The 26,580-nt window shown below is 55.0% G+C and overlaps 1 protein-coding gene across 3 annotated transcripts; it reads right to left on the reverse strand.

Moving 5' to 3' along the window:
* Window positions 1–3,731: 3,731 nt before the first annotated feature.
* LOC109282267 (uncharacterized) lies at window positions 3,732–26,004 on the reverse strand. Of its 3 annotated transcripts, none has more exons than XR_009462156.1 (4): window positions 25,709–26,004; window positions 13,100–13,897; window positions 9,944–12,334; window positions 3,732–3,948 (listed from the first exon to the last, which is right to left on the reverse strand). XR_009462156.1 is itself a non-coding variant. In XM_059727552.1 (4 exons), the coding sequence occupies exons 3-4, from the start codon at window positions 13,840–13,842 to the stop codon at window positions 11,590–11,592; spliced, it is 1,488 nt and encodes a 495-aa protein (XP_059583535.1). In that variant the 5' UTR covers window positions 13,843–13,897; window positions 16,214–16,422; window positions 25,709–25,793; the 3' UTR covers window positions 9,635–11,589. The 3 variants fall into 3 exon arrangements, 2 of the variants coding, with proteins under 2 accessions (XP_059583535.1, XP_059583534.1); XM_059727552.1 differs by lacking the exon at window positions 3,732–3,948 and adding an exon at window positions 16,214–16,422 and having other exon boundaries at window positions 9,635–12,334; window positions 25,709–25,793; XM_059727551.1 differs by lacking the exon at window positions 3,732–3,948 and having other exon boundaries at window positions 9,635–12,334.
* Window positions 26,005–26,580: the final 576 nt, after the last annotated feature.

Consider the following 26,580-nt stretch of genomic DNA (forward strand, 5'->3'; position numbering starts at 1 on the left):
TTAAGGGGATTGATGACTTGGGGTGTTCATAAACGCTGCGGGAGGACTTCCACCAGTCATCCCGGGAAAAGTATGACAGTATTCGTCGTCAGGGCTCCAACGGGCTGGACGCCGTGATGAACCCTGAACCATTGTTAAATGTTGCCCGTCCCCCCTCGGACTTGGTCTCTTGCCTCAGCATTCCCGAACCAGGCAACCGGGTTTTAGCCAATCAAGTTAAATAAGCCTCCCATCGCGGGACCAGGGACTGTACGGCCCGAGATGCCTATTAACCGTTTTTCTGCTTAGCCCTGGTTAAATGAGGGGCGTGTCGGGGGGTGGAGGGGGGGAGATAAAAGAAGTCCTTTTAAGTCCAGCAAGCTGGGTGCCAGGGTTCCCTCGGGAACGCAGAGCAGGCAGGTAACCCTGCGGGCCTCATGCACTGGCTATTTTTCCTTTAATTTCATGTCTCAGGTCAAGTTAGCCAAATCAGTTCCATCCACGGAGCAGAGCTGCCCCTGCCCGTGCGTGCGTCTGGGCAAAGCTCAGAGCGGAGCTCAGTCGTTCAGGTCTGCGTGGTGCTACCACCGGCACGTCTCCTCCCTCCCAGACTCATCACTCTTGCATTGCAGATACTCCCAAGCCCACGGCCGGCTTCTTATGTGCAATCCTCAAGCCCAGAGGCCTTGCAGTTCAGATCCCCCCGGTCTTGTGTGCCCCAGGCAAATTGCCATAGGAGCTCTGAGTCATTCTGACTGCCCCGTGGGGATGGAGACTCCCCCAGGATGGGCTACCAGGGATCTCGGCAGTTTCTCGCCCTTCTCTGCAGTGTGGAGTGCTGCTCATCTGCTGGGCTTGCTGGGTTGTGTCCCCCCGGACCAGTTTCCTGCTCTGCTGTTGCAAGGAACATGGGTGTTTGTGGCACCGTGGTCTCTCCGTTCTCTGCCCTGGCCAGTGCTTCCAGTTTTGAGGGCTGAAATATTCTGTACAACTGCGACCTCTGGACTCTGCACTTTTGGAGAGGCTTCGGTGGCCCTTCATGGTGTGCGATGCAGGAGAGAATTGAGTGGGTGATGCCGGCGTCCCTGGCTCCTGATGGGCTCAACAAAACAACCAAGATTTCAGCGAGCTTGGTGCAGCTGTTTCTGAGGTTTGCACATCTGGTGTCTCCCCAGGGGCCTGGAGGAGCATCCAGGTGCTTGCTGGTTTTATCTACAAGCGCAGAAGCCAAATGCCAAACCAAACTTCTCAACACTCATAAAATACTGCTCTGAGTTGAGCCCAGAATCATAAAAGGGCTCAATGGATCAGAAAAGCGAGTAACTGGGACAAGAAGACCGATGTCAAAAGCAAAGTTAGAAGTTTAGCGAGTGCGCTGTTGGCACCTGCTGTAACTTGCACAGCAGAAAAGTTCATCAGACACTAGCAGTAACTAAGAAATCTAAGGCTTAATTAGAGGCCTGATACATGAGCCTTTCTAGCCATGAGCACAGGATCACAGAAGGTCTTGGCCCCGTTGAGATGGGCTGAGGTTAAGGGCCGATGCTCTGCCCCTCACAGTCTTGGGCCCATTATTTCATTGTGATTTTCCGTGTCTATTGTCTTCATTCGGTCAGCATCTTCTGCAACTTGTTGTTGACTTGCTCAATCACTTGCTCAAGTTTAGTGACGGCCTCTCGGATCTTGGCTGCCAGGTCTGTTTTGGCACCTTTCAGGAGCTCTATGGAGTCTTTGGCTACAAAGAGGACATCCAGGCCCAGTGTGACGCCTGTCATGGTGCGTGTGGCAGTTCCCGCTAATTGTGTGATGTGGCCGGCTTTACCCAGCAGCTCTCCAGCTTTGACCATCTTCGTACCATTGAAAATAACACGCCCTGCTGCTGCCATAGTCCGTGCCGTTTCAAACAGCCGATCACCTTCTTTGGCCCTTTGCATGCTGGCTGAGATGTGCTCCATGTACTGCTTGATTCGATTTATCTCATCCTCGCACTGGCCCAGAAGCTTGTTGAACTCCTTCTCCTTGTCTTGGCTTTGCACGCGGTCACTGCGGGTGGCTGCGACTCTGGTCAGGCCGCCAAACAAGGAGACACCAAACCCTATGGCGGAGACAGGCAGCGATGCCGGGCAGAGGAAGCCAAGCCCTATGAAGGTTGTGATCCCACCCGCGATACCTAATGTCCCTCCGACAAGTTTTGTTTTTGTAGCTTCTTCGTGTGCTTTGTCCACACCGTCAGCAATTGCCAGAAGCGCCTTTATGTGCTGCTGCAGTCTGTCCCGGGCCTGCAGCAGCTTCTCCCTCAGTATTTTACGACTGCTCATCCTTTCTAATTTGCTAAGGAAGAAGAGAACCAGGGGGTTATTATTTCATAAGTCTAAAGTGTTGGCCCCTGTGTGATACTTTAATGCTCCTATCACTTTCCACAGTGTTCCCACCGTGCACCCCGCGCCTTGCACAGGAGCTGCGTCCTCGTTGCCCGAGGGTGTCCTTGGGTCCCCACCCCGAGCTCGGCTTAGGCCCGTGGGCACGGCCAGGCTGGAGCGGAGCGGTGGTGGGACGATGGGCCCGGGCAGCCTGCCTCTTCTAGGGGCCGGGGACACACGTGGCAGGATGGGGAAAGTCCCCGAGGAGATAGCGGCCGCGTGCCCCACAGTGGGGGGGTCCTGCCCCCTCCCAGGCCGTGAGCCCTGCCTTGTCCTGAACCCGGGGAGGGGGGTTTCCCCTACAATACTGTGTCCATCTCCTGTACCTGAGTGTGTGGACATGCCCGTCCTCCTCACACCCAGGGGAAAACTACAGTGGGTCAGGGCCAGGGCTGGGGCCCACGTCACTGGTTCATGGGTCAGACATACCAGGAGACTGGATAGTGTTGGGACCAGTGTTTGAACTGTGTCAAGCCAAGAAGGGATAGCTGTGGGATGGGGCTGCTTCCTGATGCTTTAGCTGGGTGCATCCCATCTTAGACAGGTCCCTGACATGGAAAGAAGTGGGCACATCCTGCAATGGTGCTAGGGCCTGCAGGCACTGAGTGTGCCAGGGAAACCCCCGCTCGAGCGCACCCACTGTGGTGGGTCTCAGCCTCCTGCTGGTCTCTTACATCTCCCTTTAGCTTCTCCCTTGGTGGCAAAGACCCGGCGCAGTCATGACAAGTGCGGGCCCTGGGACTGATTCGGGAGCTGCCTGGGGAGGGTGGGCTGGTGCGAGTTAGGAAAGCAGGAGCTGTATTTGCAGTTGAAGAAGGAGCCAAGAGGGGCAGAGACTGGAGCACCCAAGAGGAGCCAAAGGTGCTGGTTGCAGCCGTGTTGGTCTAAGGACATGGGCAGACATGGCTCTTTGGGTAAATGCAATATGTTTTAGTAGAGCAACTAAAGTACTTGAAAAAATTCTTTGTTGCAAGCTTTCAGGTACAAACAGCTTTCGTCAGGCTGAGGAAACGTTTGCAGCCTGGGTGCCTTCCAGCAAAAATGAATCCACCCGCAAATAAACCTCATAGGAGCAGAATAACCCTGAAATGATAAACGTGCTCCAGCAGCAACCCCCCCTGCCCCAGGCAGTGCCCGGTGAAACCCGGCTCTTCCAGCACTTCTGGCCATGTCCCTCTCCATGGGCTCAGCCCTGCAAGCGTCTCAAATGTGTCCCATGCCTGGGCTCCTCTCCCTGCCCACCGGCAGTTCCTCTGTGGGGGCAGCTCCTGGCACAGGCGCCCCCACGGCCGGGCCAGACCCACACCCAGACCCAGCCCAACTCACCCAAAGCCGGTTCTCACTCCTGGGTCTTGCTTTGGGAAACGCGACCGGTGCAGCCCCGTGCTCTGGTCCTGGACCCGGTGTCGGGGGCCACGGGAAGATTAATAAGTGCACAGGGTGTTGCGTGGAGGCTGGGATTGCTGTGGTCCTGAGCCTGGACTGGAGTGGAGACGGTCCATCCCTTTGCCTGGGTAGTCACTTTTCTGCTGCTTTCACTTTCTGATTCCTGTAAGAGCAAGGTTTTTCTGATTCCCATAAGAGCAAGGCTTTCTGCACAATCACGTGTCTGTGGCTGGGGTGGGACCAGCACAGCTGTAGCAGCAGGTGCTGGGGGTGGGGGGCAGGGGCTCACTGTGGGGGTACAATGCCCAGCTGGGGGTGGGGGCGCTGGTCCTGGTGGGTGCTAGTCAGCGCCTGGGGCTGAGGACGGGTCCGGCCTGGGGTAGTACCCGGGTGCAGGTAATATGCGCAGGAGCATGCCCAAGCCTGGGGCAAGCGTAGGGTCAGGTGGGCACAGCCATGGGGGTGTTTGCAGGCATGTGCACACATGTGCTGATCCTGGGGGGGTTGGGCACGTGCAAGGACTGTGTGTGTGTGTGTGTGTGTGTGTGTGTGCGCGCGCACTTGTGTGTAAATCTCAAAGTGGGCAGGCATGCAATTCCAAGGTGAGGTGAAGTGAGATGAGGTGTGTGTGCATGTGTAGGTGTGCCAATTGCTGAAAAGTTGTGCAAATGTGGGGGGAGCAGTAAAGCATGGCGTGCAAGCCCCATGTGGACCAGGGCGTGTTCATGTGTGCAAACGGCAGGGCAGGTGCGTGTGTCAGTCCGCACTGGGCCTGGTGCTGCTCCAGCCCCTGACGCCCATGTCCAGGAGCTCCCGGCCAGGGGGCACCACTCCCCGGGACTGGGTCGGGCACAGTGGGAGTCACTGCCATCCGCAACTCACACTGGGAGCCCGTCTGAGCCAGGCCCCACAGGGCAGAGGGAAGGTCTCGGGGCGGCGGTGGGATGCTCACTCACTGTGGATGGGCAGTGGGATGCGGGTGAGCAGCTCACCCAGCTAGTGGGATAGACCCAGGAGCAGGCAGACCAGTGCAGCCAGCTTCACCAGTCAACATGAGCCAGCCTGGGCATGGAGACACAGGGGGCTGAGCCCTTATCCTCCCTGCCTGCAGGGAAGCTGAGGGTCCGGGTCTCAGTGCTTGGGGACAGGGGGCAGGCACTCAGGTGCTGGGAGCACAGGACAGCCAGGAGCACCGCCTGGGGGAGATATGGGGGGGGTCACTGCCAGCCCCCCCCGTGGAGACCCCGGGACCTGGAGACCCCTGCCCAGCGCCCAGCTCACGTATAGCAGCACCAGGCTCCAGCTGGCCGAGCAGAAGGCAGCCGCCAGCTTGTAGGTGGAGAGGCCCATGATGGAGAGCGTGGGGGCCAGCACCAGGGGTCTGCAGTGCCGGGCGGCCCACCCGCCCGCGCCGCTCAGCCCCAGCACCAGCTGCACCAGCCCGGCCACGACCACCGCGCCCGACACCTGCGCAGCAAGAGACGGGTGGTGGCGGCCCCCAGGCCTGGCCCAGCCCGCGCCCCCAACAAGGGGCAGCTTCCTGCCCAGGGGTGCCAGGTCTGGAGGGCAGCCGGCTCCATCGCCCCAAACGCATGTATGCACACGCATGCCAGCATGGCTGGGGGTTGCGGGTAAGAAGGGAGGGGCACTGTTTGGGCTGGCGAGGCAGGGGCCGCAGGGCATCTGTGATGGGCACTAGGGCTGTGCGAGGCTTCGGTCTGTGCTTCAGAGCAGCATGCCTGGATTCAAGTGCTGGCTTCGTTAGGCTTTCCAAAGTGGTTCGGAGCTTCTCAAGCACTTTGGAAAAGCTTTGGAGATCCGGCCATAGGGTATAATGGGGAAACAATGAAATATCCATAACTTGGCTGTTTTTTGTCTGATTTGGATGACTGTTCTGGGTTTGGGCCTTGCACCTCTAGCTGCTGGCAGGCAAAACTCGTGACATGGGTGCTTGTGCAACTGTGTCTGTGTTGGGGTGGGGTGGGGTGGGGACAGGAACTACTGCAGGCCCGCTGCTAGGCTACTGTGTTACCAGTTCCCAATCAATCAATCAATCAATCAGTCAGGATTCCCTCAGGGACCTGCTCAATACACAGCTGGTAGCTAATGTAACCAGCCAATTAGCAACAACTGACACCTCCAAACCCACAGACTAAGGAAGGTGACAAGCAGGAAGCAGGGTGACAAGAGGAAGGGAAGCACAGGTAAGTATAAACGTCCGAGGAGCAGGAGGCCACAACTGTCCTGGGAGTGGGAGGAAGGCACGAGCACCCTCAGGAGGCCTCAGGTGCCTCTGCACTAATGCTGGGAGTATGGGAACAAACAGGAGGAACTCGCCCTCAGAATAGCCAGTTCAGACCCAGACATAGTGGGGATCACAGAAACGTGGTGGGATTCATCCCGCGACTGGGCAGTGAGCATTAGGGGCTATCGGCTCTACAGGCGGGGTAGAGAAGGAAGGAAGGGAGGAGGTGTGGTGCTCTGTGTCAAAGAGCAATACACATCCTCTGCCAGCAAAAGGGGGCCTGAGCAGGGCAAGCTGAAGTGCTCTGGGTCAGGATACAAGGGGGTCGTGGGGAGAGGGATTTAACACTGGGGGTCTACTACAGACCCCCCAACCAAGGGGAGAAGCTGGACCAGGAGTTTTCGGGCCAGCTTGCAGAGGCACTTAAGGCAAGGGATGTAGTTGTCATAGGTGATCTAAATTACCCAGACATCTGCTGGGAGGAGCAGTCAGCCAGGACGGACCGATCCAGGAGGTTCCTGGCCGAGATACAGGACCTCCACTTAGCCCAGGAGGTGCACAGTCCCTCCAGAGGAAATGCCCTGTTGGACCTGGTCCTGGCCACAGGCGATGATCTGGTAAGGGGGCTCCAGGTCCTGGACCACCTGGGTGACAGCGATCATCGCTTGCTGGAATTCATCATCCAGTGCAGGGTGTCACAGGCCTGCAGCAAGGCGGTTGCCCTAGACTTCAAGAGGGCCAACTTCAACAAGTTGAGGAGATTGGTGGGAGAGGCGCTGGGGTTCTCGAGGGCAGGGGAACTCAGTGCCCAAGATGAGTGGTCGTTCCTTAAGGAGACGATACTCAGGGCCCAAGGGGTGATGATCCCAACAAGAAGCAAGGAGGGCAAGAGTGCCCGAAAGCCTCCCTGGCTCACCAAGGACATCCGGGAATGCCTGTTTGCCAAAAAGGTGGTGAACACCCGGTGAAAAGGGGGGGCGATCTCCAAAGAGGAGTATACCTCCACTGCTTGGGCCTCCTTTCCATTAGGAAAGCTAAGGCAGACATAGAGCTAGGACTAGCGTCCAAGATCAAGGATAATAAAAAGTCCTTTTTCAAATATATAGGGAGGATGAAGAAGGTGCTGGGAAACATGTGGTCCCTACAAGACGCGCTGGGCAATCTGGTGGTTGCGTCAGAGGAGAAGGCAGACCTCTTTAACAAATTCTTCACCTCCGTTTTCTTGTGCAGGGACCGGGATTCCCCCACCGTGATTCAAGGCGGACTCGAGGGGAACGCCCCAAGACCTAAGGTTGAGGAGGACTGGGTTCAGTGCTTCTGGAGGGGCTGGATGTGTTCAAGTCAGCAGGTCCAGATGCTCTCCACCCCAGGGTGCTGAGGGAGCTAGCAGGGGTTATTGCAGGGCCCTTGGCATGGCTTTACGAGTGCTCGTGGTGCTCGGGCCAGGTGCCAGATGATTGGAAGATAGCCGATGTCGTCCCCACCTTTAAGAAAGAGAGGAAAGAGGATCCGGGCAACTATAGGCCCGTCAGCCTTACCTCAATCCGTGGGAAACTTTGAGAAGATCATCAAGGAGCACATCTGTGATGGACTGGCATCGGGGATGATGCTCCGGGGCAACCAGCACAGTTTCGTTAGGGGCAGGTCATGTCAGACCAACCTGATTGCCTTTTACGATCAGGTCACAAAAGCATTGGATGCAGTGTCGCCGTGGATGTAGTCTTTCTGGACTTCAGCGAGGCCTTTGACACTGTCTCCCACCCCATCCTCATTAAAAAACTAGGCGACTGTGGCATCGATGCCTACACGGTCAGATGGATTGCTAATTGGCTGAAGGGTCGTACTCAGAGGGTGGTGGCGGACGGGTCATATTCGGCCTGGGGGGAAGTGGGCAGCGGAGTCCCCCAGGGCTCGGTCCTTGGGCCCGCGCTGTTCAATTTCTTTATCAGCGATTTGGACGATGGGGTGAAAAGCAACCTGTTCAAATTTGCTGATGATACCAAGATTTGGGGCGAGGTGGGCACATTAGCAGGGAGGGAAAGACTGCAGCAAGACCTGGATAGGTTGCAGGGGTGGGCTAACAAAAACAGGATGCGTTTCAATACGGACAAGTGCAGGGTGCTGCACGTGGGCAGTAGTAACCGGCAGCACACTTATAAGATGGGAAACTCCCTTCTTGAAGCAGAAAGGGATCTTGGAGTCATCACTGACTCCAAGATGAACATGGGCCGACAATGCGAGGTCACGGTCGGCAGGGCTAACCGGACCCGATCGTGCATCCACAGGTGAGTCTCAGGTAGGGCCAAGGAGGTGATCCTCCCCCTCTACGCGACACTGGTCAGGCCACAGCTGGAGTACTGTGTCCAGTTCTGGGCACCGCACTTCCAGAGGGATGTGGACAACATTGAGAGAGACCAGAGGAGGCCATCCGCATGGTCGGGGCAGCAGGACAGGCCCTACGAGGAGAGGCGACGGGACCTGAACCTGTTCAGCCTTCATAAGAGAAGGCTGAGGGGGGACCTGGTGACTGTCTATAAACTCACTAGGGGGGACCAGAAGGGTTTGGGGGAGACCTTGTTTCCCCTAGCACCCCCGGGGTAACAAGGAATAACGGCCACAAGTTGTTGGAGAGCAGGTTCAGATTAGACATCCGTAGGAACTACTTCATAGCCAGGACGGATATGATCTGGAACCGACTTCCAAGGGAAGTGGTGCTGGCTCCTACCCCGGGGGTCTTTAAGAAGCGGCTCGATGCCTACCTGGCTGGGGTCACTTGAGCCCAGTTTCCCTCCTGCCCAGGCAAGGGTCGGACCTGAAGATCTGCAAGGTCCCTTCTGATCCGACTACTATGAGTCTACAATTGTATGAGAGGAAATAATCAATACAGACAATCAGCTGCCGTCATCCCACAAGCACCCAAGGCACAAGATTTGTCCGTCAGCAGCGAGGGGTGCAGGCCCCAGAACCCAGACCCCCCTGCACCGATCTCCTCCACAGCTGGCAGGCGTCGTGGCCGCAGCAGGTGCCACCACCCCTGCAGCTGTCACCCCGCTGCGCCTTCACACACGCGGTGTCACCCGTGGCACCAGTTCTGCCTCTTTGCAGCTTGAGGGGCAGTTCCCCCCAATCCCTTGCATCGATCTTCTTGAAACTTGGCAGGCTTCATGCACTCAGAAGAGGCCACCAGCCCTGCAAGTTTCATCTAAATCAAAACCCAACAAAATTATAGATATTTCATTGTTTCCCCATTATAGCCTATGGCCGGATCCCTGAAGCGGCTCCGCAGCTTTTCCCAAGTGCATCGGGAGCTCTGAACCGCTTTGGAAAGCCTAACGAAACCAGCGCATTGATGCAGACCTACTGCTTCGGATGCCGAAGCGTCCAAAGCTTCTCTGGATCCGAAGCACGGTCCAAAGCCTCGCACAGCCCTAGAGTCCAGCTGACACCCTCATGGGCCAGCATTCAGTTTATTAGGGCACGTCTGAGTTAAGCTGGGTCCATGAGCCTGTACAAGCTGATCCGCTTCTGTGTCCCAAACTCGGCATGTCCCAGTCTTTCGCACACTGTTTGCTGCTTTAGAGCTTTCTTATACCCTTAGTCCAGCCTCTTTAAAGCATTTTTTTTAATTGTGTCAATTAAGAGGAACTCAGGCCATCATTGACAGGGAAGATCCTGTTATAGAAACAGTTTCAATTTGAATGAATTACCTTCTTCAGTGACAAGGGGTTAACTAGTTTGGATCATCTCAAGAAACTGATGAACAACCAGGAAAAACATAAAGTTTTAGGGAGTAACCAGACACCGAGGAGCCAGCCGGAAATTATTATGACGACAGAAGATATACTGGAAGGGCTTCTCAGGTGGCCTAGCTATGCTTGCACTGGGAAGTCAGCATCAGGGTTTTGTATTTTACCTCTTGTGAATAAGCCTCAGCTCAGCATGACTTTCGGATCTTACTGCAGTCTTTTAACAGACTTAAGGGGATTGATGACTTGGGGTGTTCATAAACGCTGCGGGAGGACTTCCACCAGTCATCCCGGGAAAAGTATGACAGTATTCGTCGTCAGGGCTCCAACGGGCTGGACGCCGTGATGAACCCTGAACCATTGTTAAATGTTGCCCGTCCCCCCTCGGACTTGGTCTCTTGCCTCAGCATTCCCGAACCAGGCAACCGGGTTTTAGCCAATCAAGTTAAATAAGCCTCCCATCGCGGGACCAGGGACTGTACGGCCCGAGATGCCTATTAACCGTTTTTCTGCTTAGCCCTGGTTAAATGAGGGGCGTGTCGGGGGGTGGAGGGGGGGAGATAAAAGAAGTCCTTTGTAAGTCCAGCAAGCTGGGTGCCAGGGTTCCCTCGGGAACGCAGAGCAGGCAGGTAACCCTGCGGGCCTCATGCACTGGCTATTTTTCCTTTAATTTCATGTCTCAGGTCAAGTTAGCCAAATCAGTTCCATCCACGGAGCAGAGCTGCCCCTGCCCGTGCGTGCGTCTGGGCAAAGCTCAGAGCGGAGCTCAGTCGTTCAGGTCTGCGTGGTGCTACCACCGGCACGTCTCCTCCCTCCCAGACTCATCACTCTTGCATTGCAGATACTCCCAAGCCCACGGCCGGCTTCTTATGTGCAATCCTCAAGCCCAGAGGCCTTGCAGTTCAGATCCCCCCGGTCTTGTGTGCCCCAGGCAAATTGCCATAGGAGCTCTGAGTCATTCTGACTGCCCCGTGGGGATGGAGACTCCCCCAGGATGGGCTACCAGGGATCTCGGCAGTTTCTCGCCCTTCTCTGCAGTGTGGAGTGCTGCTCATCTGCTGGGCTTGCTGGGTTGTGTCCCCCCGGACCAGTTTCCTGCTCTGCTGTTGCAAGGAACATGGGTGTTTGTGGCACCGTGGTCTCTCCATTCTCTGCCCCGGCCAGTGCTTCCAGTTTTGAGGGCTGAAATATTCTGTACACCTGCGACTTCTGGACTCTGCACTTTTGGAGAGGCTTCGGTGGCCCTTCATGGTGTGCGATGCAGGAGAGAATTGAGTGGGTGATGCCGGCGTCCCTGGCTCCTGATGGGCTCAACAAAACAACCAAGATTTCAGCGAGCTTGGTGCAGCTGTTTCTGAGGTTTGCACATCTGGTGTCTCCCCAGGGGGCTGGAGGAGTATCCAGGTGCTTGCTGGTTTTCTCAACAAGCGCAGAAGCCAGATGCCAAACCAAACTTCTCAGCACTCATAAAATACTGCCCTGAGTTGAGCCCAGAATCATAAAAGGGCTCAATGGATCAGAAAAGCGAGTAACTGGGACAAGAAGACCGATGTCAAAAGCAAAGTTAGAAGTTTAGCGAGTGCGCTGTTGGCACCTGCTGTAACTTGCACAGCAGAAAAGTTCGTCAGACACTAGCAGTAACTAAGCAATCTAAGGCTTAACTTGAGGCCTGGTAAATTAGCCTTTCTAGCCATGAGCACAGAATTACGGAAGGTCTTGGGTCCCGGTGACACGGGCTGAGGTTGAGTGTTGATGCTCTGTCCCCATGGACCTGGGCCCATTATTTGTCTGTGATTTTCAGTGTCTCTTGGCTTCATTCAGTCAGTATCTTGTTCATGTTGTCGACTTGCTCAATCACTTGCTCAAGTTCAGCGTCTGCCTTTCGGATCTTGGCTGCCAGGTCCGATTTGGTGCCTTTGAGGAGCTCTACGGAGTCCTTGGCTACAAAGAAGATGTCCAGGCACAGCATGAAGTTTGTCATGGTGCGCGTGGGAGTTCCTGCTAATTGTGTGATGTGGCCGGCTTTACCCAGCAGCTCTCCAGCTCTGACCATCTTTGCAGCATTGAAAGCAGCACGCCCTGCTGCTGCCCCGATCTGTGGGATTGCAAACAGCCGATCAGTCTTGTTGACAGCTTCTTTGGCCCTTTGCACCCGGACTGAGAGGTACTCCATGTACTGCTTGATTCGCTGCACCTCAGCCTCGCATCGGTCCAGGAGCCCGTTGAACTCTTCCTTCTTGTCTTGGCTCTGCGATATGTTGCTGCTGATCGCTACAGCACTGGTCAGGCCACCTGCCAAGGAGACACCGAGCCCCGTGAAACAGAAAACCAGCGATGTCTCGAAGGTCATGGAGGCGAGGGAGAGCCCCATGATGGTGGTGATCCCACCCACAATGCCGAAAATGCCTCCAATAATCTTTGCTTTCTTCATTCCTCTGTGCGCCGCATCCACGGTGTCAGCAATTGTCCGAAGCGCTGCTACGTGCCGCTGCAGTCTGTCCCGGGCCGGCAGCAGCTTTCCCCTCAGTATTTCAGGAATGCTCGTTCTTGCTGAGATGCTAAATGAGAAGAGAGAAAGAGAGGTCATTATTTCATAGGTCTAAAGTGTTGATTCCTGTATGGTCCCATAATGTTCCTCTGATCCCACCGTGCACCCAGCGCCTTGCACAGGAGCTGTGTCCTCGTTGCCCGAGGGTGTCCTTGGGTCACCACCCTAAGCTCAGCTTAGGCCCACGGGCACGGCCAGGCTGGAGCGGAGCGGTGGTGGGACGATGGGCCCGGGCAGCCTGCCTCTTCTAAGGGCCGGGGACACATGCGGCAGGATGGGGAAAGTCCCCCGAGGAGATAGCGGCTGCGTGCCCCACAGTGCGGGAGTCCTTCCCCCTCCCAGGCCATGAGTCCTGCCCTGTCCTGAACCTGGGGAGGGGGGTTTCCCTCTACAATACTGTGTCCATCTCCCGTACCCAAGTGTGTGGACATGCCCGTCCTCCTCACGCCAGGGGAAAACTACGCTGGGCCGGGGCCAGGGCTGGGGTGCACGTCACTGGCTCATAGAATCAGAGACGTCATGGGAGAGACGTGCCTGGAGCCTGGTGCCAATATCTGAACTGCGTCTGGCCCAGATGTGATAGTGGTGGGGAAGGGGCGGCCGTGGCCTGGGGCTGGTGCTGCCTGGGGTTTGAGCTGAGCGCATCCCCTCTTAGACAGGTCCCTGACATGGAAAGAAGAGGGCACATCCTGCAAGGGCGCTGGGGCCTGCAGGCGCTGGGTCTCCCAAGGAAACCCCTGCTCGAGTGCATTCCCTGGGGCCAGATGTTACTCACCTCTGGTTGTTCAGAGAAGTGAAGAACTCGTCGGGCACCCCGCTCTCGCAGACGGAGCTCCTCGCCGTCTCCCCGCAGCAGGAGTATCTCCCCTCCTCGTAGTCTCCCCGGTGGCACAGGGTCACTTCAAACTCATACTGAATGCTGTTGGCATTTAACACTGCAGTCACCAAATTATGAAATTTTAGACTATTTGGGTCTCTTGAGTTGTTTTTCACCAGCAGCCCCTTGCAGGCAACATCGATGCTGTCTGGCTCCTCAGCAATGTAACGAGCGCCCAGGAAGTGCGAGGCCTCGCGGATTAAAAGCCCTGGCTGGGAACCTCTGGCAAGGTGCCTCGGAGCCTCCCAGAAGAGCGGGCACAAATAAATGGTTTTGTCTACAGATTTTGAATAAACATATGCATAAGTCTTCTCCCTGGAAGGATCCTCCATGAACTTGGCTTCCTCCAGCACGGAGATGAGGTCTCTCACCCGCTGCTCCGTCACGACCGCGTAGCGCTCCATCCAGAATGAGGGCTGTTCGGAGTCGCAGGAAATCAGGTCCTGGGGCGTCTCCATGAGCACACGGTCCTTCTTCTTCAGGGCGTCTCTCAGGATCTCCAGCGCGCTCTGCCTTGCTGCTTCTGCGATTCTCGCCTTGTCCTCAGTCAGGGGGACGTGACTTTTCCAATCTTGTTCAGAAATGTGGCATTTCCTTTGGTTTTCTTCCTTGCCACACATGATGACTTCCCGGGAGCTCATCTCTGCGTGGACGTCTTCTGCACGCTTCAGCCCCGAGCAGCTTTCCAGCGCAGCCCTGCAGAAGCACACGCAGCGTTTGACGTGCATTACTGCCCCTTCCCGCCGCAGCTCCCCGCGCCCTCCCCCGGCTGCACGGCGGCACCTAAAATGCCTTAAGGTCTAGTAACGGGTCCCCTCTGTAGGCCGGGCTCCCGGGGGAGGAGGTTGCAGGAGTGGCTGAGGGAACATGGCAGAGATGGTGTCCTTTGGGCTGAGGCACCTCTTGCCAGCCCACAGGACGTGGATGCCACTGGGAGATGGCACGACAGGGTCCAAGCTGAATATGATGTGCCTTGTCTCCCTGGTCTCGCTGGGGTGACCTGTGGAGGACACCCAGGGGCCACATGCTCTATGCTCCTCTCCTCTGAGGGTGCTGGGACGTGGCTGCCTTTCCTGCGCTGGGTCTCAGGGTCCTGGCCGTCTCTTACAACTCCCTTTAGCTTCCCCCTTGCTGGCAAAGACCCGGTGCAGTCATCACAAGTGCGGGCCCTGGGACTGATTCTGGGGATGCCTGGGAGGGTGGGCTGGTGCGAGCTAGGAAAGCAGGGGCTGCATTTACATCTCAAAGCAGGACCTGAGAGGGGCAGAGACTGGAGCACCCAGAGGGGCCAGAGGTGCTGGATGCAGCCGTGTTGGTCCAAGGACACAGGCAGACAAGGCTCTTTGGGTAAATCTGATATCTTTTATTAGACCTGCAGATGCTCCCTCTGCCTGAAGAGGGGTGTGTGTAGCTGAAAGCTTGCAAAGAAGAATTGTTCCAGCTATTTTCATGGATTGGTAGGTTGTCAGGGGCTGGAAGCGACCTGGGAAGATCATGGGGTCCAGCCCCTGCACCAGGCAGGAAAGAGAATGGGCTCCGCTGACCCCAGCGAGGCGACCGTCCCGTCTCCTCTCGGAGATCTCCGTGTGGGTGACTGCACCAGCTGTGCAGCGAGCTTATTGCAGTTGGGACACGCTGACTGTGAAGGAGTTTTTCCTAATGCTGAGCCTGAATCGGTCTTCAGCGGGTTTATTCATTTCATTTGGTCTCATAAATGAGATCAGACTTCCATGCCCCGTGCCTGAGCTTGTCTCCCCTCCCCGCAGCCCCCCGACCCACCCAAGCCCCGTTCTCACCGCCGTGTCTCGCCTTTGCAAGCAGGACCGCTGCAGCTCGGCGCTCAGCGCCCTGCTCCGCAGCGCAGCACCGGGGCGCGAGCCAGAGGCGCACGGAGGTGCTGCGCGGAGCCCGGGATTGCCGTGGTGCTGGGCGTGGAGACGGCGCCTGTGCCCGGGGGGCTCCCCCTGCCCTGCCCGGCCCCGGTGCTTGGCTGCGGTTTTCCCTTTCGCTTTCTGATTCCCGGAAAAGCAAGAACGTCCTGAGCCCAAGCAGCTGGGCCGAGGGGGCAAGGCCGCCGTGCGGTGCGGGGAGCGCCCACCCCGCCGTGGCAGCAGGTGCTGGGGGGGGCAGGCTGCCGGGCAGGGGCTGGCAGGGGGGAGACAAGGGGGTGGGGGCGCTGGTCCAGTGATAGGTGCCAAAAAGCGCCTGGGGAGGGGCCTGGGGCGGCTGGGGAATGTACTGGGCGCGGTCCCCCCCCGGCTCCCGCATGCCCGCTGCCTGCACCACCATGGCCATGAAGACGGGCTCACAAGACCCGTGGGACCGAAGGCCCAGACAGACCCCAGCACCTGTCCGAAGTCCCCGTGGTGGTGATTTGGCCGATGAAGAGGCAGGGGTGTGAACACCCCCAAGCACTTCCTGGCCCGGAAGGCCTGAGCAGCCCTGGGGCTTGGGAGAGTCCAGGGGGACCAGGTGGGCGCTCGCAGTGCTGCTTGCTCCCTCCCTCAGCTGGCAGTCTTGGGGCTGTGCCTGCTGGCAGGACGGCACTGCACCATGGCCCGGCCATGCTCACCTGTGGCCTCACACCGCTGGTGCAGCTGGACCTGTTCACACATGGTGCTGTCCCCTACCCTGGGGGTCCTCAAGAGGAGGCTAGATAGAGACCTGGCCGGGGCTGTCTGACCCCAGCGCTTTCCTGCCCAGGGCAGGGGCATGGACTTGATGATCTGCTCAAGTGAAAATGAATCAACCCGCAAATAAACCTCACAGGAGCAGAATTACTGAAGTGATGAACGTGCTCCTGCACCAAACCCCCCAGGCAACGCGCGGCGATGCCCGGCCCTTCCCGCACTTGTGACTCGGGGTCCCTCTCCCTGGGCTCGGCCCTGCAGGCGTCTCCCACGGGCCCGTGCCTGGGCTCCTCTCCCCGCCCTCGGGCACTTGCTGTGTGGGGGCAGCTCCTGGCACAGGCGCCCCCGCGGCCGGGCCAGACCCACACCCAGCCCGACTCACCCAAGGCCGGTTCTCACTCCCGGGTCTTGCTTTGGGAAACGTGGCGGGAGCAGCTCTGTGCTCTGGTCCGGGGCCACAGGGTGAAGGCTAAGTGCACGGGGTGCTGCACGGAGGCCAGGATTGCTGTGGTCCTGGGCCCAGACTGGTGTGAAGACAGTCAGTCCCTTTGCCTGTGTAGAAGCTTTTCTACTGCTTTCACTTTCTGATTCCTGTAAGAGCAAGGCTTTTCTGATTCTTGTAAGAGCAGGGGTTTGAGCTCAGTCACATGCCCAGTGCTGGGGGTAGGATCAGCACAGCCGTAGCAGCCGGTGCTGGGGGGAGCAGGGGCAGGCAGGGGCTCACTGGAGGGACACGATGCCCAGCTGGAGGTGGGAGCGCTGGTCCTGGTGGGTGCTAGTCAGCGCCTGGGGCCGGGGCCGGCCTGGGGTAGTACCCGGGTGGAGGTAATATGTAGTTACCCTCCCACTTTCCTTCCGGTGGGAAGATCTTGGGTTTTCTCCCACGCCGCGGACCTGGGAGACCCCTCCCTGGCTCCTGCAGCCGCACAGCTGAGAGAAGTGAAACACGGGGGCATCCGGACCCAGACATATTCATCCAATTGACAAAAGACAGGGTTAACCACAATAGAAAACACAAACAGCAGAACAAACCATACTGGTTGGGGAAATATAAAAAGCACAAAATAGAAAATGTCAAATGACAAGGAGTACAGGGCCTAGGTAGCTGGAGGGGGAGAAAAGGGGAACACACAAGGACCCCTTCCCACTGCAAGAAGAATTTCTCCTTGGTAGCTCGCTCCCCCCAAGCCACCCCAGCTCAGGCTTGAACTCAGATCTCCCAGGTGGTACGCAGAAAGTCTACCACAGCCACCAGCGCTGGCACTGCTCCACGCTGTGAGGGGGCTTGACCTTCCTGCAGCCCCAGCCTCATGTCGAGCTGCCTGGTCTATTATTGGAGGAGCTGGAAGCAGAGCTGGGAACCTCTCAGGTCTCTGCTCAGATCCTGATGGAGCCGGAGAGCCTCTCCTGCTGCCCATGGCCTCTCGTAGGGGATCCTGGAGCCCAGCGGGAGCCTCTCCTGCCGGCCACACGCCGCGCTGCTGAGGACCCCACTGCTGCTTGCAGGTCCCGCTCCTTCAGGCTCTTCTGGGGCAACTGCTCCTGCCCCGCTGGCTCAGCTCTCTAAAGCTCCTTCCTCGTGGTCCCTCGCTGGTCTCCCCTGAGTCTACTGCGCTGCCCCTTTTACCCCCTCCAGGTGACCCACGGGGCCAATCGGGACACAGAGGGTGAGTCTCGGGGGCCTGATTGGTGAGGAAAGGGACTCCCAAGTCCTCCAATCATCTTTTGCCCTTTCAAAACCCCTGGGCTAAGTCACTGCCAGCTAGCGTCACACTTGACATCTCCAGCAGCTCCGGTGAGTGAAGAAAGAGCAGGGGCTGGGTGCAGCAGCACGGAGGGGAAACCCAGAGTAGTGAGAAGGGGCCCTGAGACTGGACTGGCAGGAGGAGTCCGTGCCAGACCCAGCCCCTCGGACTGATGGCGTTGCAGAGAGAGGTGGTGGGGGAAACACCAGTACCGCTACTGACAAGCTGCAGATGTGAGAGACGCAGGGAACGTGTCTCGTGAACAAGACAGTCAGCGCTTGGAAAGTTCAGTGCTAGGTTGAATCTGTAAGGTGTTTGACACTGGATTATCTGTCCTGCAACCCTGAAGAGCTTCGCTAAAAGAGTAATTAGTGAGGCTATTGGGTTGGAGCTACTTTGTTTTGAGAAAATAAAACCACAGCAAGCATGTTCCACCTGGGTGATCACCCCTTAAGAAAATCACTGATCTCCCCCCATTTTCTTTGAATCTAAGTCATGGCAGGTGAGTATGGAGGAGAGACAATGCTAAGTTCACCCAACAAGCTCACAAGGTGTTTGACCTTCCTGGAGCCCCAGCCTCAGGGCAAGCTGCCCGGCCTCTTGCTGGAGGAGCTGGAAGCCAAGCTGGGAACCTCTTGGGTCACTGCTCAGATCTTGCTGGAGTAGGGAAGCCTCTCCTGCTGGCCACAGCCTCTCGTCGGGGATCCTGGAGCCCAGCGGGAGCCTCTTCTGCCGGCCACACGCCGCGCTGCTGAGGGTCCAACTGCTGCCCGCAGGTCCCGCTCCTTCAGGCTCTTCTGGGGCAACTGCTCCGCCCCGCTGGCTCAGCTCTTTGAAACTCCTTCCTTGTGGTCCCTCGCTGGTCTCTCCTGAGTCAGCTGCACGGCCCCTTTTACCCCCTCCAGGTGATCCAAGGGTCATGGAGGGTGAGTCTCGGGGGCCTGATTGGTGAGGCAAGGGAATCCCAAGTCCTCCAATCATCTTTTACCCCTTTCAAAACCCCTGTGTTGGCTACATATGTCCAACTCGGGATCCTTAAAATTCTGGTTTATTATGCAGATTGAAACACTGTAATGAAGTTAAATCATAAACCTTGGGGCTGGTCCCCCCCCCACACATGCACACACATGCACACACACACAGCAGCAAGCTACAAGAGTCAGGTATACCTATCCCACAGGTGCTGGAGTCTGCAGTTGAGGCTTCTTTCAGCGTGGGGTTATCTTCCAGAAGGGGGTCGCCGGCTGGTCCTTCTGGCTGGACAGGTCTGGTCGAGTTGGAGATCAAGAGGGCACCCCTGAGAGTCACTTTTCACTGCCTTTTATCTGTCCTTGGCAGACTTGGGTGACTCCCCAGCTTTCTGGTTTGCCCAATCCAGGGGTCGTTGACCCTCGTGGCACTTCCCCCCTCAGTGGCTACTGGACGGCATCTGTCAGCCCCAGGGGTCATCCGCATGTACATGCGGGTTTGGGAGTCCGTTGATGAATTTTGAATAGGGCTCTGGGAGCGGTTGATCTGGAGATACTCAGCCCAAAAGTTGGTCCCCGGCGATGATTAACTCAGGCCAGGGCTTCTAGCCCTTGATCAGTGAGGTTTAGAGATTTCCCAGTTGCTACATGGTAACCTGTCCCCCAAAGGTAAGCGTGTGTTTTCTTCTAGGTTGGCGGATCTCCTCCGGCGGGCTTTAAACTAGGCTCGTCGGGGGGAGGGGAGTACGAGGGCAGGGGAAGCTGTGGACCACCAAACCATGTGGCACCCACAAGGACAGCCCAGCCTGAAGAAGGAGAACATTGGAGACCTGAAAGCCATGGGGAGACCAGCACTACAGCACAGGTAAGAAACAAGAAGGTCAGAAACAATGGGCCCCATGGGACTGGGAGCGGGGCGGCAGCAAAGGCGCCAGTCGCAGGGCTCAAGTGCCTATATACTAATGCGAGGAGCATGGGGAACAAGCAGGATGAACTAGCGCTCCTGCTTGCACTAAACACCTATGACTTAGTGGGGCTAACAGAGACCTGGTGGGATTCATCCCATGACTGGGCAGTACATATTGAGGGCTATAGATTGTACAGAAAGGACAGGTCGGGGAAGAAAGGGGGGGGGGGGGGTTGCACTTTATGTCAGTGAGCAATACACATCAACCCTCATCAAGACAGAATCCGAGGTTGAGGAAGTAGAAGGATTGTGGGTTAGGCTACATGGGGGGCAAGGAGAAAGGGATTTGGTGGTAGGGGGCTGCTACAGACCCCCACACCAAGGGGAAGAAATAGATGCGGGGCTCCTGAGGCAACTCTCGGAGACCATAAAAGCTATAGAGGCGGTAGTCATGGGGGACCTAAACTACCCGGACATCTGCTGGGAGACGCAGACAGCAAGGTCCCATCGCTCACGCAGGTTTCTAACCTGTGTACAGGACCTCCACCTGACACAGGAGGTGTATGGTCCCACTAGGGGGAATGCCATACTGGATCTGGTATTGGCAACAGGGGATGACATGGTAGGGGACCTCCAGATCGGTAGCCATTTGGGAGACAGTGATCACCTAATAATAGAATTCAACATAAGACGTCGAGTGGGTAAGGTAACTAGTAGGGTGAAAGTGCTAGACTTTAGGAAAGCTGATCTCAATGCACTCAGGCGATTAGTCAAGGAAGCACTGCAGAGTAGGAGTTTTGAAGGGATGGGAGCCCAAGAAGGGTGGCTGTGCCTAAAGGAAATGATCCTTTGGGCACAAAGCAAGACGATCCCCGAGCGAGGCAAAAAAGGGAAAGGGGCCAGGAGGCTTCCATGGCTGACCAGAGAAATCCAGGGCAGCCTAAGGGCCAAAAGGGGAGCACATAAAAAGTGGAAACAAGGTGAGATCACTAAAGATGAATATACCTCCTCTGCTCGTGCTTGTAGGGAGGCAGTTAGGCGGGCCAAAGCTACCATGGAGCTGAGGATGGCATCCCAAGTAAAAGACAACAAGAAATTGTTTTTTAGATATATTGGGAGTAAAAGGAAGGCCCAGGGAGGAATAGGACCCCTGCTAAATGGGCAGAAGCAATTGGTGATGGACAGGGGGGACAAGGCTGAACTCCTCAACGAGTTCTTTGCCTCAGTGTTCCTAAGCGAGGGGCACGACAAGTCTCTCACTGGGGTTGTAGAGAGGCAGCAGCAAGGCGCCAGACTGCCATGCGTAGACCCTGAGATGGTGCAGAGTCACTTGGAAGAACTGGATGCCTTTAAGTCGGCAGGCCCGGATGGGCTCCACCCGAGGGTGCTGAAGGCACTGGCCGACGTCATTGCAGAGCCACTGGCGGGAATATTCGAATGCTCGTGGCGCACGGGCCAAATCCCAGAAGACTGGAAAAGGGCTAAAGTGGTCCCCATTTTCAAAAAGGGGAGGAAGGAGGACCCGGGCAACTATAGGCCGGTCAGTCTCACCTCCATCCTTGGTAAAGTCTTTGAAAAAATTATCAAGGCTCACATTTGTGAGAGCCCGGCAGGACAAATTATGCTGAGGGGAAACCAGCATGGGTTCGTGGCGGGCAGATCGTGCCTGACCAACCTAGTCTCTTTCTATGACCAGGTTACGAAACGCCTGGACACAGGAGGAGGGGTGGATGTCGTATACTTGGACTTCAGGAAGGCCTTCGATACGGTATCCCACCCCATACTGGTGAACAAGTTAAGAGGCTGTGACGTGGATGACTACACAGTCCGGCGGGTGGCGAATTGGCTAGAGGGTCGCACCCAAAGAGTCGTGGTGGATGGGTCGGTTTCGACCTGGAAGGGTGTGGGCAGTGGGGTCCCGCAGGGCTCGGTCCTTGGACCGATACTCTTTAATGTCTTCATCAGCGACTTGGACGAGGGAGTGAAGTGTACTCTGTCCAAGTTTGCAGATGACACAAAGCTATGGGGAGAAGTGGACACGCCGGAGGGCAGGGAACAGCTGCAGGCAGACCTGGACAGGTTGGACAAGTGGGCAGAAAACAACAGGATGCAGTTCAACAAGGAGAAATGCAAAGTGCTGCACCTAGGGAGGAAAAATGTCCAGCACACCTACAGCCTAGGGAATGACCTGCTGGGTGGCACAGAGGTGGAAAGGGATCTTGGAGTCCTAGTGGACTCCAAGTTGAACATGAGCCGGCAGTGTGACGAAGCCATCAGAAAAGCTAATGGCACTTTATCGTGCATCAGCAGATGCATGACGAATAGGTCCAAGGAGGTGATACTTCCCCTCTATAGGGCGTTGGTCAGACCGCAGTTGGAGTACTGCGTGCAATTCTGGGCGCCACACTTCAAGAAGGATGCGGATAACCTGGAGAGAGTCCAGAGAAGGGTCCCTCGTATGGTTAAGGGCTTGCAGACCAAGCCCTACGAGGAGAGACTAGAGAAACTGGACCTTTTCAGCCTCCGCAAGAGAAGGTTGAGAGGCGACCTTGTGGCTGCCTATAAGTTCATCACGGGGGCACAGAAGGGAATTGGTGAGGATTTATTCACCAAGGCGCCCCCGGGGGTTACAAGAAACAATGGCCACAAGCTAGCAGAGAGCAGATTCAGACTGGACATTAGGAAGAACTTCTTCACAGTTCGAGTGGCCAAGGTCTGGAACGGGCTCCCAAGGGAGGTGGTGCTCTCCCCTACCCTGGGGGTCTTCAAGAGGAGGTTAGATGAGTATCTAGCTGGGGTCATCTAGACCCAGCACTCTTTCCTGCTTATGCAGGGGGTTGGACTTAATGATCTATTGAGGTCCCTTCCGACCCTAACATCTATGAATATACTATGAATACATTGTCTTCTATTGAGTTCTTCCGGTGGCTGATCTGCAGCTTCCAGGTGATAATTGCTGCCTGCTGCTCCAGTGTTACACATTCAATCACTGATTCACTCCCTCTTTCAGGGGCCAGCCTGATACAGGGAAGAGCAGTTTGATTCCTGCCCTTGTTAACATTGTTACAATGTATAACTTACTTATGAAACTAAACACATTTAGTTGAAAGGTGAGGAGTATAAAATATAAACTACAGAAGTAATGCCATGGCACACAAATAGATAAAAATACCAAAATACAGGGGGAGATACAAAGTGCGCACACACAGATTTCAAAACACAATTCCTTATCTTAAAGTGAAAGAAAGAGGAAGGAAGAAAAGGTAGAAGAGGAGCAACATATTTAAAGAGGCCAGAGCAAATTCAGGCAAGAGGAAAAGGGGGCTTTGTGCTACACCTGGGCCAAATCACCACCAGCTAGCCATCACATAAACTACATCGGGATGGGGTTTAGTTTCAACAGTGCAAACTCTTTCAAATCACCAAAAAGTCATGTATGTGGAAAGTGTGACACAGTTAAGCCACATAAAGGGACATTTTCATCATGTGCACATTATTTGGGTGTCATGTCTACAAGCACCCTGAATTGGTTTAGAGGCTGCACTCCTCACTTTCTCTGCACTCTTTAGTATTTTGTAGACCTCTCTCAATTCTCCTCTCTAGCAACTCTTTTCTAAGATTTTCTAAGTCCTAGCCTGCTTATTATACTCTTCATATTGGAAACTCTTCCAATAAAAGAGCACTCACCAGTGGCATGGACCAGTCATGGGGTCAGTCCTGCACAGAGCAGACTCATCTCCCCAGGGAGCTCAGTCCCAGCTCTCACCAGCATCTGTTTTCCCAGAGCATGGGGCTCTGCTTGGGCATGAGGCAGAGCTGAGTCTTGCTGGGAGAAGTGAAGGGAATGAATGAAGGAGTCGTCCTCTGCCGGGGGAGACCTGTGACTTTTCCCTGCCCCACCAGAGACCCACCGGGGCTGGAGCAGGCTGGGCAGCAGATAAGCTGTGCTCCAGGGTGTTGCAGAGAGCACCCCGTCTCCGCGTCTGGCTGTGGGTCTCACTCGCTGGACTCCAGCTGCGGCCTGACCAGTGTCGCGTAGAGGGGGAGGATCACCTCCTTGGACCTGCTTGAGATGCATCTGTGGATGCACGATAGGGTCCGGTTAGCTCTGCCGACCGCAACCTCGCATTGTCGGCCCATGTTCATCTTGGAGTCAACGATGACTCCAAGATCCCTTTCTGGAACTTGCAGGACAGCCGCTGTTAGCCAACAGCTCTTCAGCTTTGACCATCTTCATGGTGTTGAGAACAGCATGCCCTGCTCCTGCCCTGATCTGTGGGATCTCAGGCATCGGATCACTGTTGATGGCATCTTCTGCAGCCTTTTGTACCCGGACTGAGATGTCCTCCGTGTACTGCTGGATTACCTGAACCTCAGCCTGGCACTGGCCCAGCAGCTCATTGATCTCCTCCTTGTTGACTTGACTCTTCACCATGTTGGTGGTGGTCGCTGCTGTGCTAGTCAGGCCACGTGCCGTGGAGATACTGAGCCCTATGAGGGAGACAGCCAGCGATGCTCCAAAGGTAGAGACGCAACCCACGATGCCCAATGTCCCTCTGGCAACGTTTGCTATTCTGGCTTTTCTGTGAGCCTCGTCCACCGCGTTGGCCATTGCCCGAAGCACCGCTACGTGCTGCTTCAGTGTGTCCCGGGCCGGCAGCAGCCTCTCCCTTAGTGTTTACAATGCTGACGTGCAGTAACAATGCACATATAATTATAATTCTTGGGGTGTTTTTTTGTGTGCATACCTATATATTAAGTGACAAGGATTCATTACATTTACTTTACTATTTTCAATGGTTTATTGCACCATTTTGGAAACTGGAATTGGGACCTTTACAAAACACAGTACTATTGTTCCCATGGATATCAATTTTAAATTATACTAGTACCCTTGTGCCAAGGAAATAACCAAAATATTATATTAGCCAAATTCAAGATTAAAAATCATTTTAGCCCTCCTGCAAAGCTGCTGGAACGTCAGAGTATTTTCTCACACCAGCAGCTACAACAGTTGTTACTGTATTTAAAGCTCTGAAGTTCATTGTCAGTTTTCAAGTTTGGGTTTTTTTTTTTTAATTTGCCCTTAAAACAAACTAAAATCAGGGAACTATACATGTTAAACATTTATACTATTAATTTCTAACTTAAATTATTTACTATAAGGTATAATTTTATTTGAGCCTTTAATAAATATTTACACTGCCTTTATGGGAGAAAGTTTGATTCCTCATTTAAAACACATGCATGTATTTTGTCACATTTAACTCTTTCTGCCTGCACCTTGGGAAATGCCTTCCTTTACTTGTTTTGATTAACCCTACTAATTACAGCAAGATGTAATAGTTGTTACCAAGTTGTTATAAGCACCTTTTTTCCTCACGTGGCTCTCCTCAGAGCCTCTGGACTGCTTCTAGTTCTGTCTTCTCCTGATCCGACCCCTTCTGGACTCCGAGTCACTGACTCTGCCTCGCACAGCTTCCAGACTGAGTCCCTGGCTTCTCGTGCTTTCACTAACTCTGGCTGGGCTCCGGTCTTTAACACCCACTCGCAATTCCTCTCTGGGCTCCGTGAGTCTGTTCTTAAACCCTTGGAGATCTCTTACTTACTAGCAGGACTCTCTCTGGGTCTAGCAATTTTCTCTTAGCTTTGATGGCAATACTTCCTTTAGCAGATCTCTCTCTTTAGCAACTCTAGAATCCTACCGCTCTCTTCTAGGTCTTACCTAACTTCCACTTTTCCTTTCTTTAACAGATCTTAACCATAACCTTTTCTGGGCTACAAGCTTCACAATCTGTTCTTATCAGTGACCCCTTCTTACCTTGCTCTTTGCAAACTAATCCAGCCATTAACTCTCTCTCCCTTTCCTTTACCGCTGCACAGCCCAGCAAGTTCCATTTTAGGACCAGGAAAGACCACGGGTGACAAATTGACACCACACACCATTTTTTTAGAAAAGCTTTTACTACTTCAAAAGGGAAACCTTTAACCTAGGTGTTTGCAGAGAAGAAACAAAACATGCCTCTGATAAGATTGCACCTTTTCTCCTGCCCGGAGGAACTCGGAGTCATTCTGGGCACTGATCTCTGTTTACGCAGCTGTGCCCTGATGTCTGCCAGACAAGCGACACTCTCTAACTCCTCTAGGCCCTTCACTGTTCCTGGAGAGGTGGGAGGGGAGGGGGGAGAACCAAGTTTCCCCCGCACTTCTAATCACAAATTCTCTGCCACTGCCTGAGCAGATGTCCAGTAACATACCTTGTTTCTTTCTGTGCCACCGGCTGCCTCGATTTCTTGGGCACACAGGATCCGAGTATCTGTCTCACATTTCTCCTAGTGTCTTTGATCTCCTCGAAGCTGCACTGCCTGCATAACGCTCTGCCTTGCCATAACCTGCACTTGTCACGTACACCTCGCAAACTCCACGGAAAGTGCACAACTGCTCCTGTAACCATCCAGAAAAGGCTGTAAGCCTTCCCCAGGACACTGTCATCCACACAGCCTTTCCAGCAGAGAGATGACTTCCTCTGCTCTCTCCTCACTTCCTATTGCAAACGCAACCGGAAGTTCTTACTTAATCCCAAGCGGACCACATGTCCACATTCACGTCCACTCCTCTGCCTGACCCAGACAAACACAGCCTCCTGGCCAGCAGTAACAAGCCACCTCTCCTGCCCAAAACTTACAACCCTAGTCACAAATACTATACAACTCCACGTTACTACAGCGTTTAGCTAACCCCTTTAAAACGCTTCCTAGCAGCTAGTCAGATGGAGGAACAGATTTTTAGTAGCTTCCTGTAAAAGCCACATTGCTGCAGCCTCCTTTTTCATGGAGTGTGGTGGTATATTATATATCTGCATATAGTTTTTGAATTTATCTTCTAAGTCTGCAATGGTGCCTGCATCTGATACTGCCTGCTCAGTCCATGGGCTATGCCAGACTGCTGGCAAGCAGCACTGGCTTTAAAAGGCTCACATCTTGTATCTATGATGGCAGGGGATTTTTGTTTGTTTGTTTTACATCTTTTACATCTGCCTCACTTTTTCCTGTTTTCCTTTTAAACATCTTAACTCAAGTTCCCCGGACTGTGTTTACTTATTACAGTTACCATTTATTATTTCTCAAAG

Source organism: Alligator mississippiensis, chromosome 4 (genome assembly GCF_030867095.1).
Source record: "Alligator mississippiensis isolate rAllMis1 chromosome 4, rAllMis1, whole genome shotgun sequence".
NCBI classification, from domain to species: domain Eukaryota; kingdom Metazoa; phylum Chordata; order Crocodylia; family Alligatoridae; genus Alligator; species Alligator mississippiensis.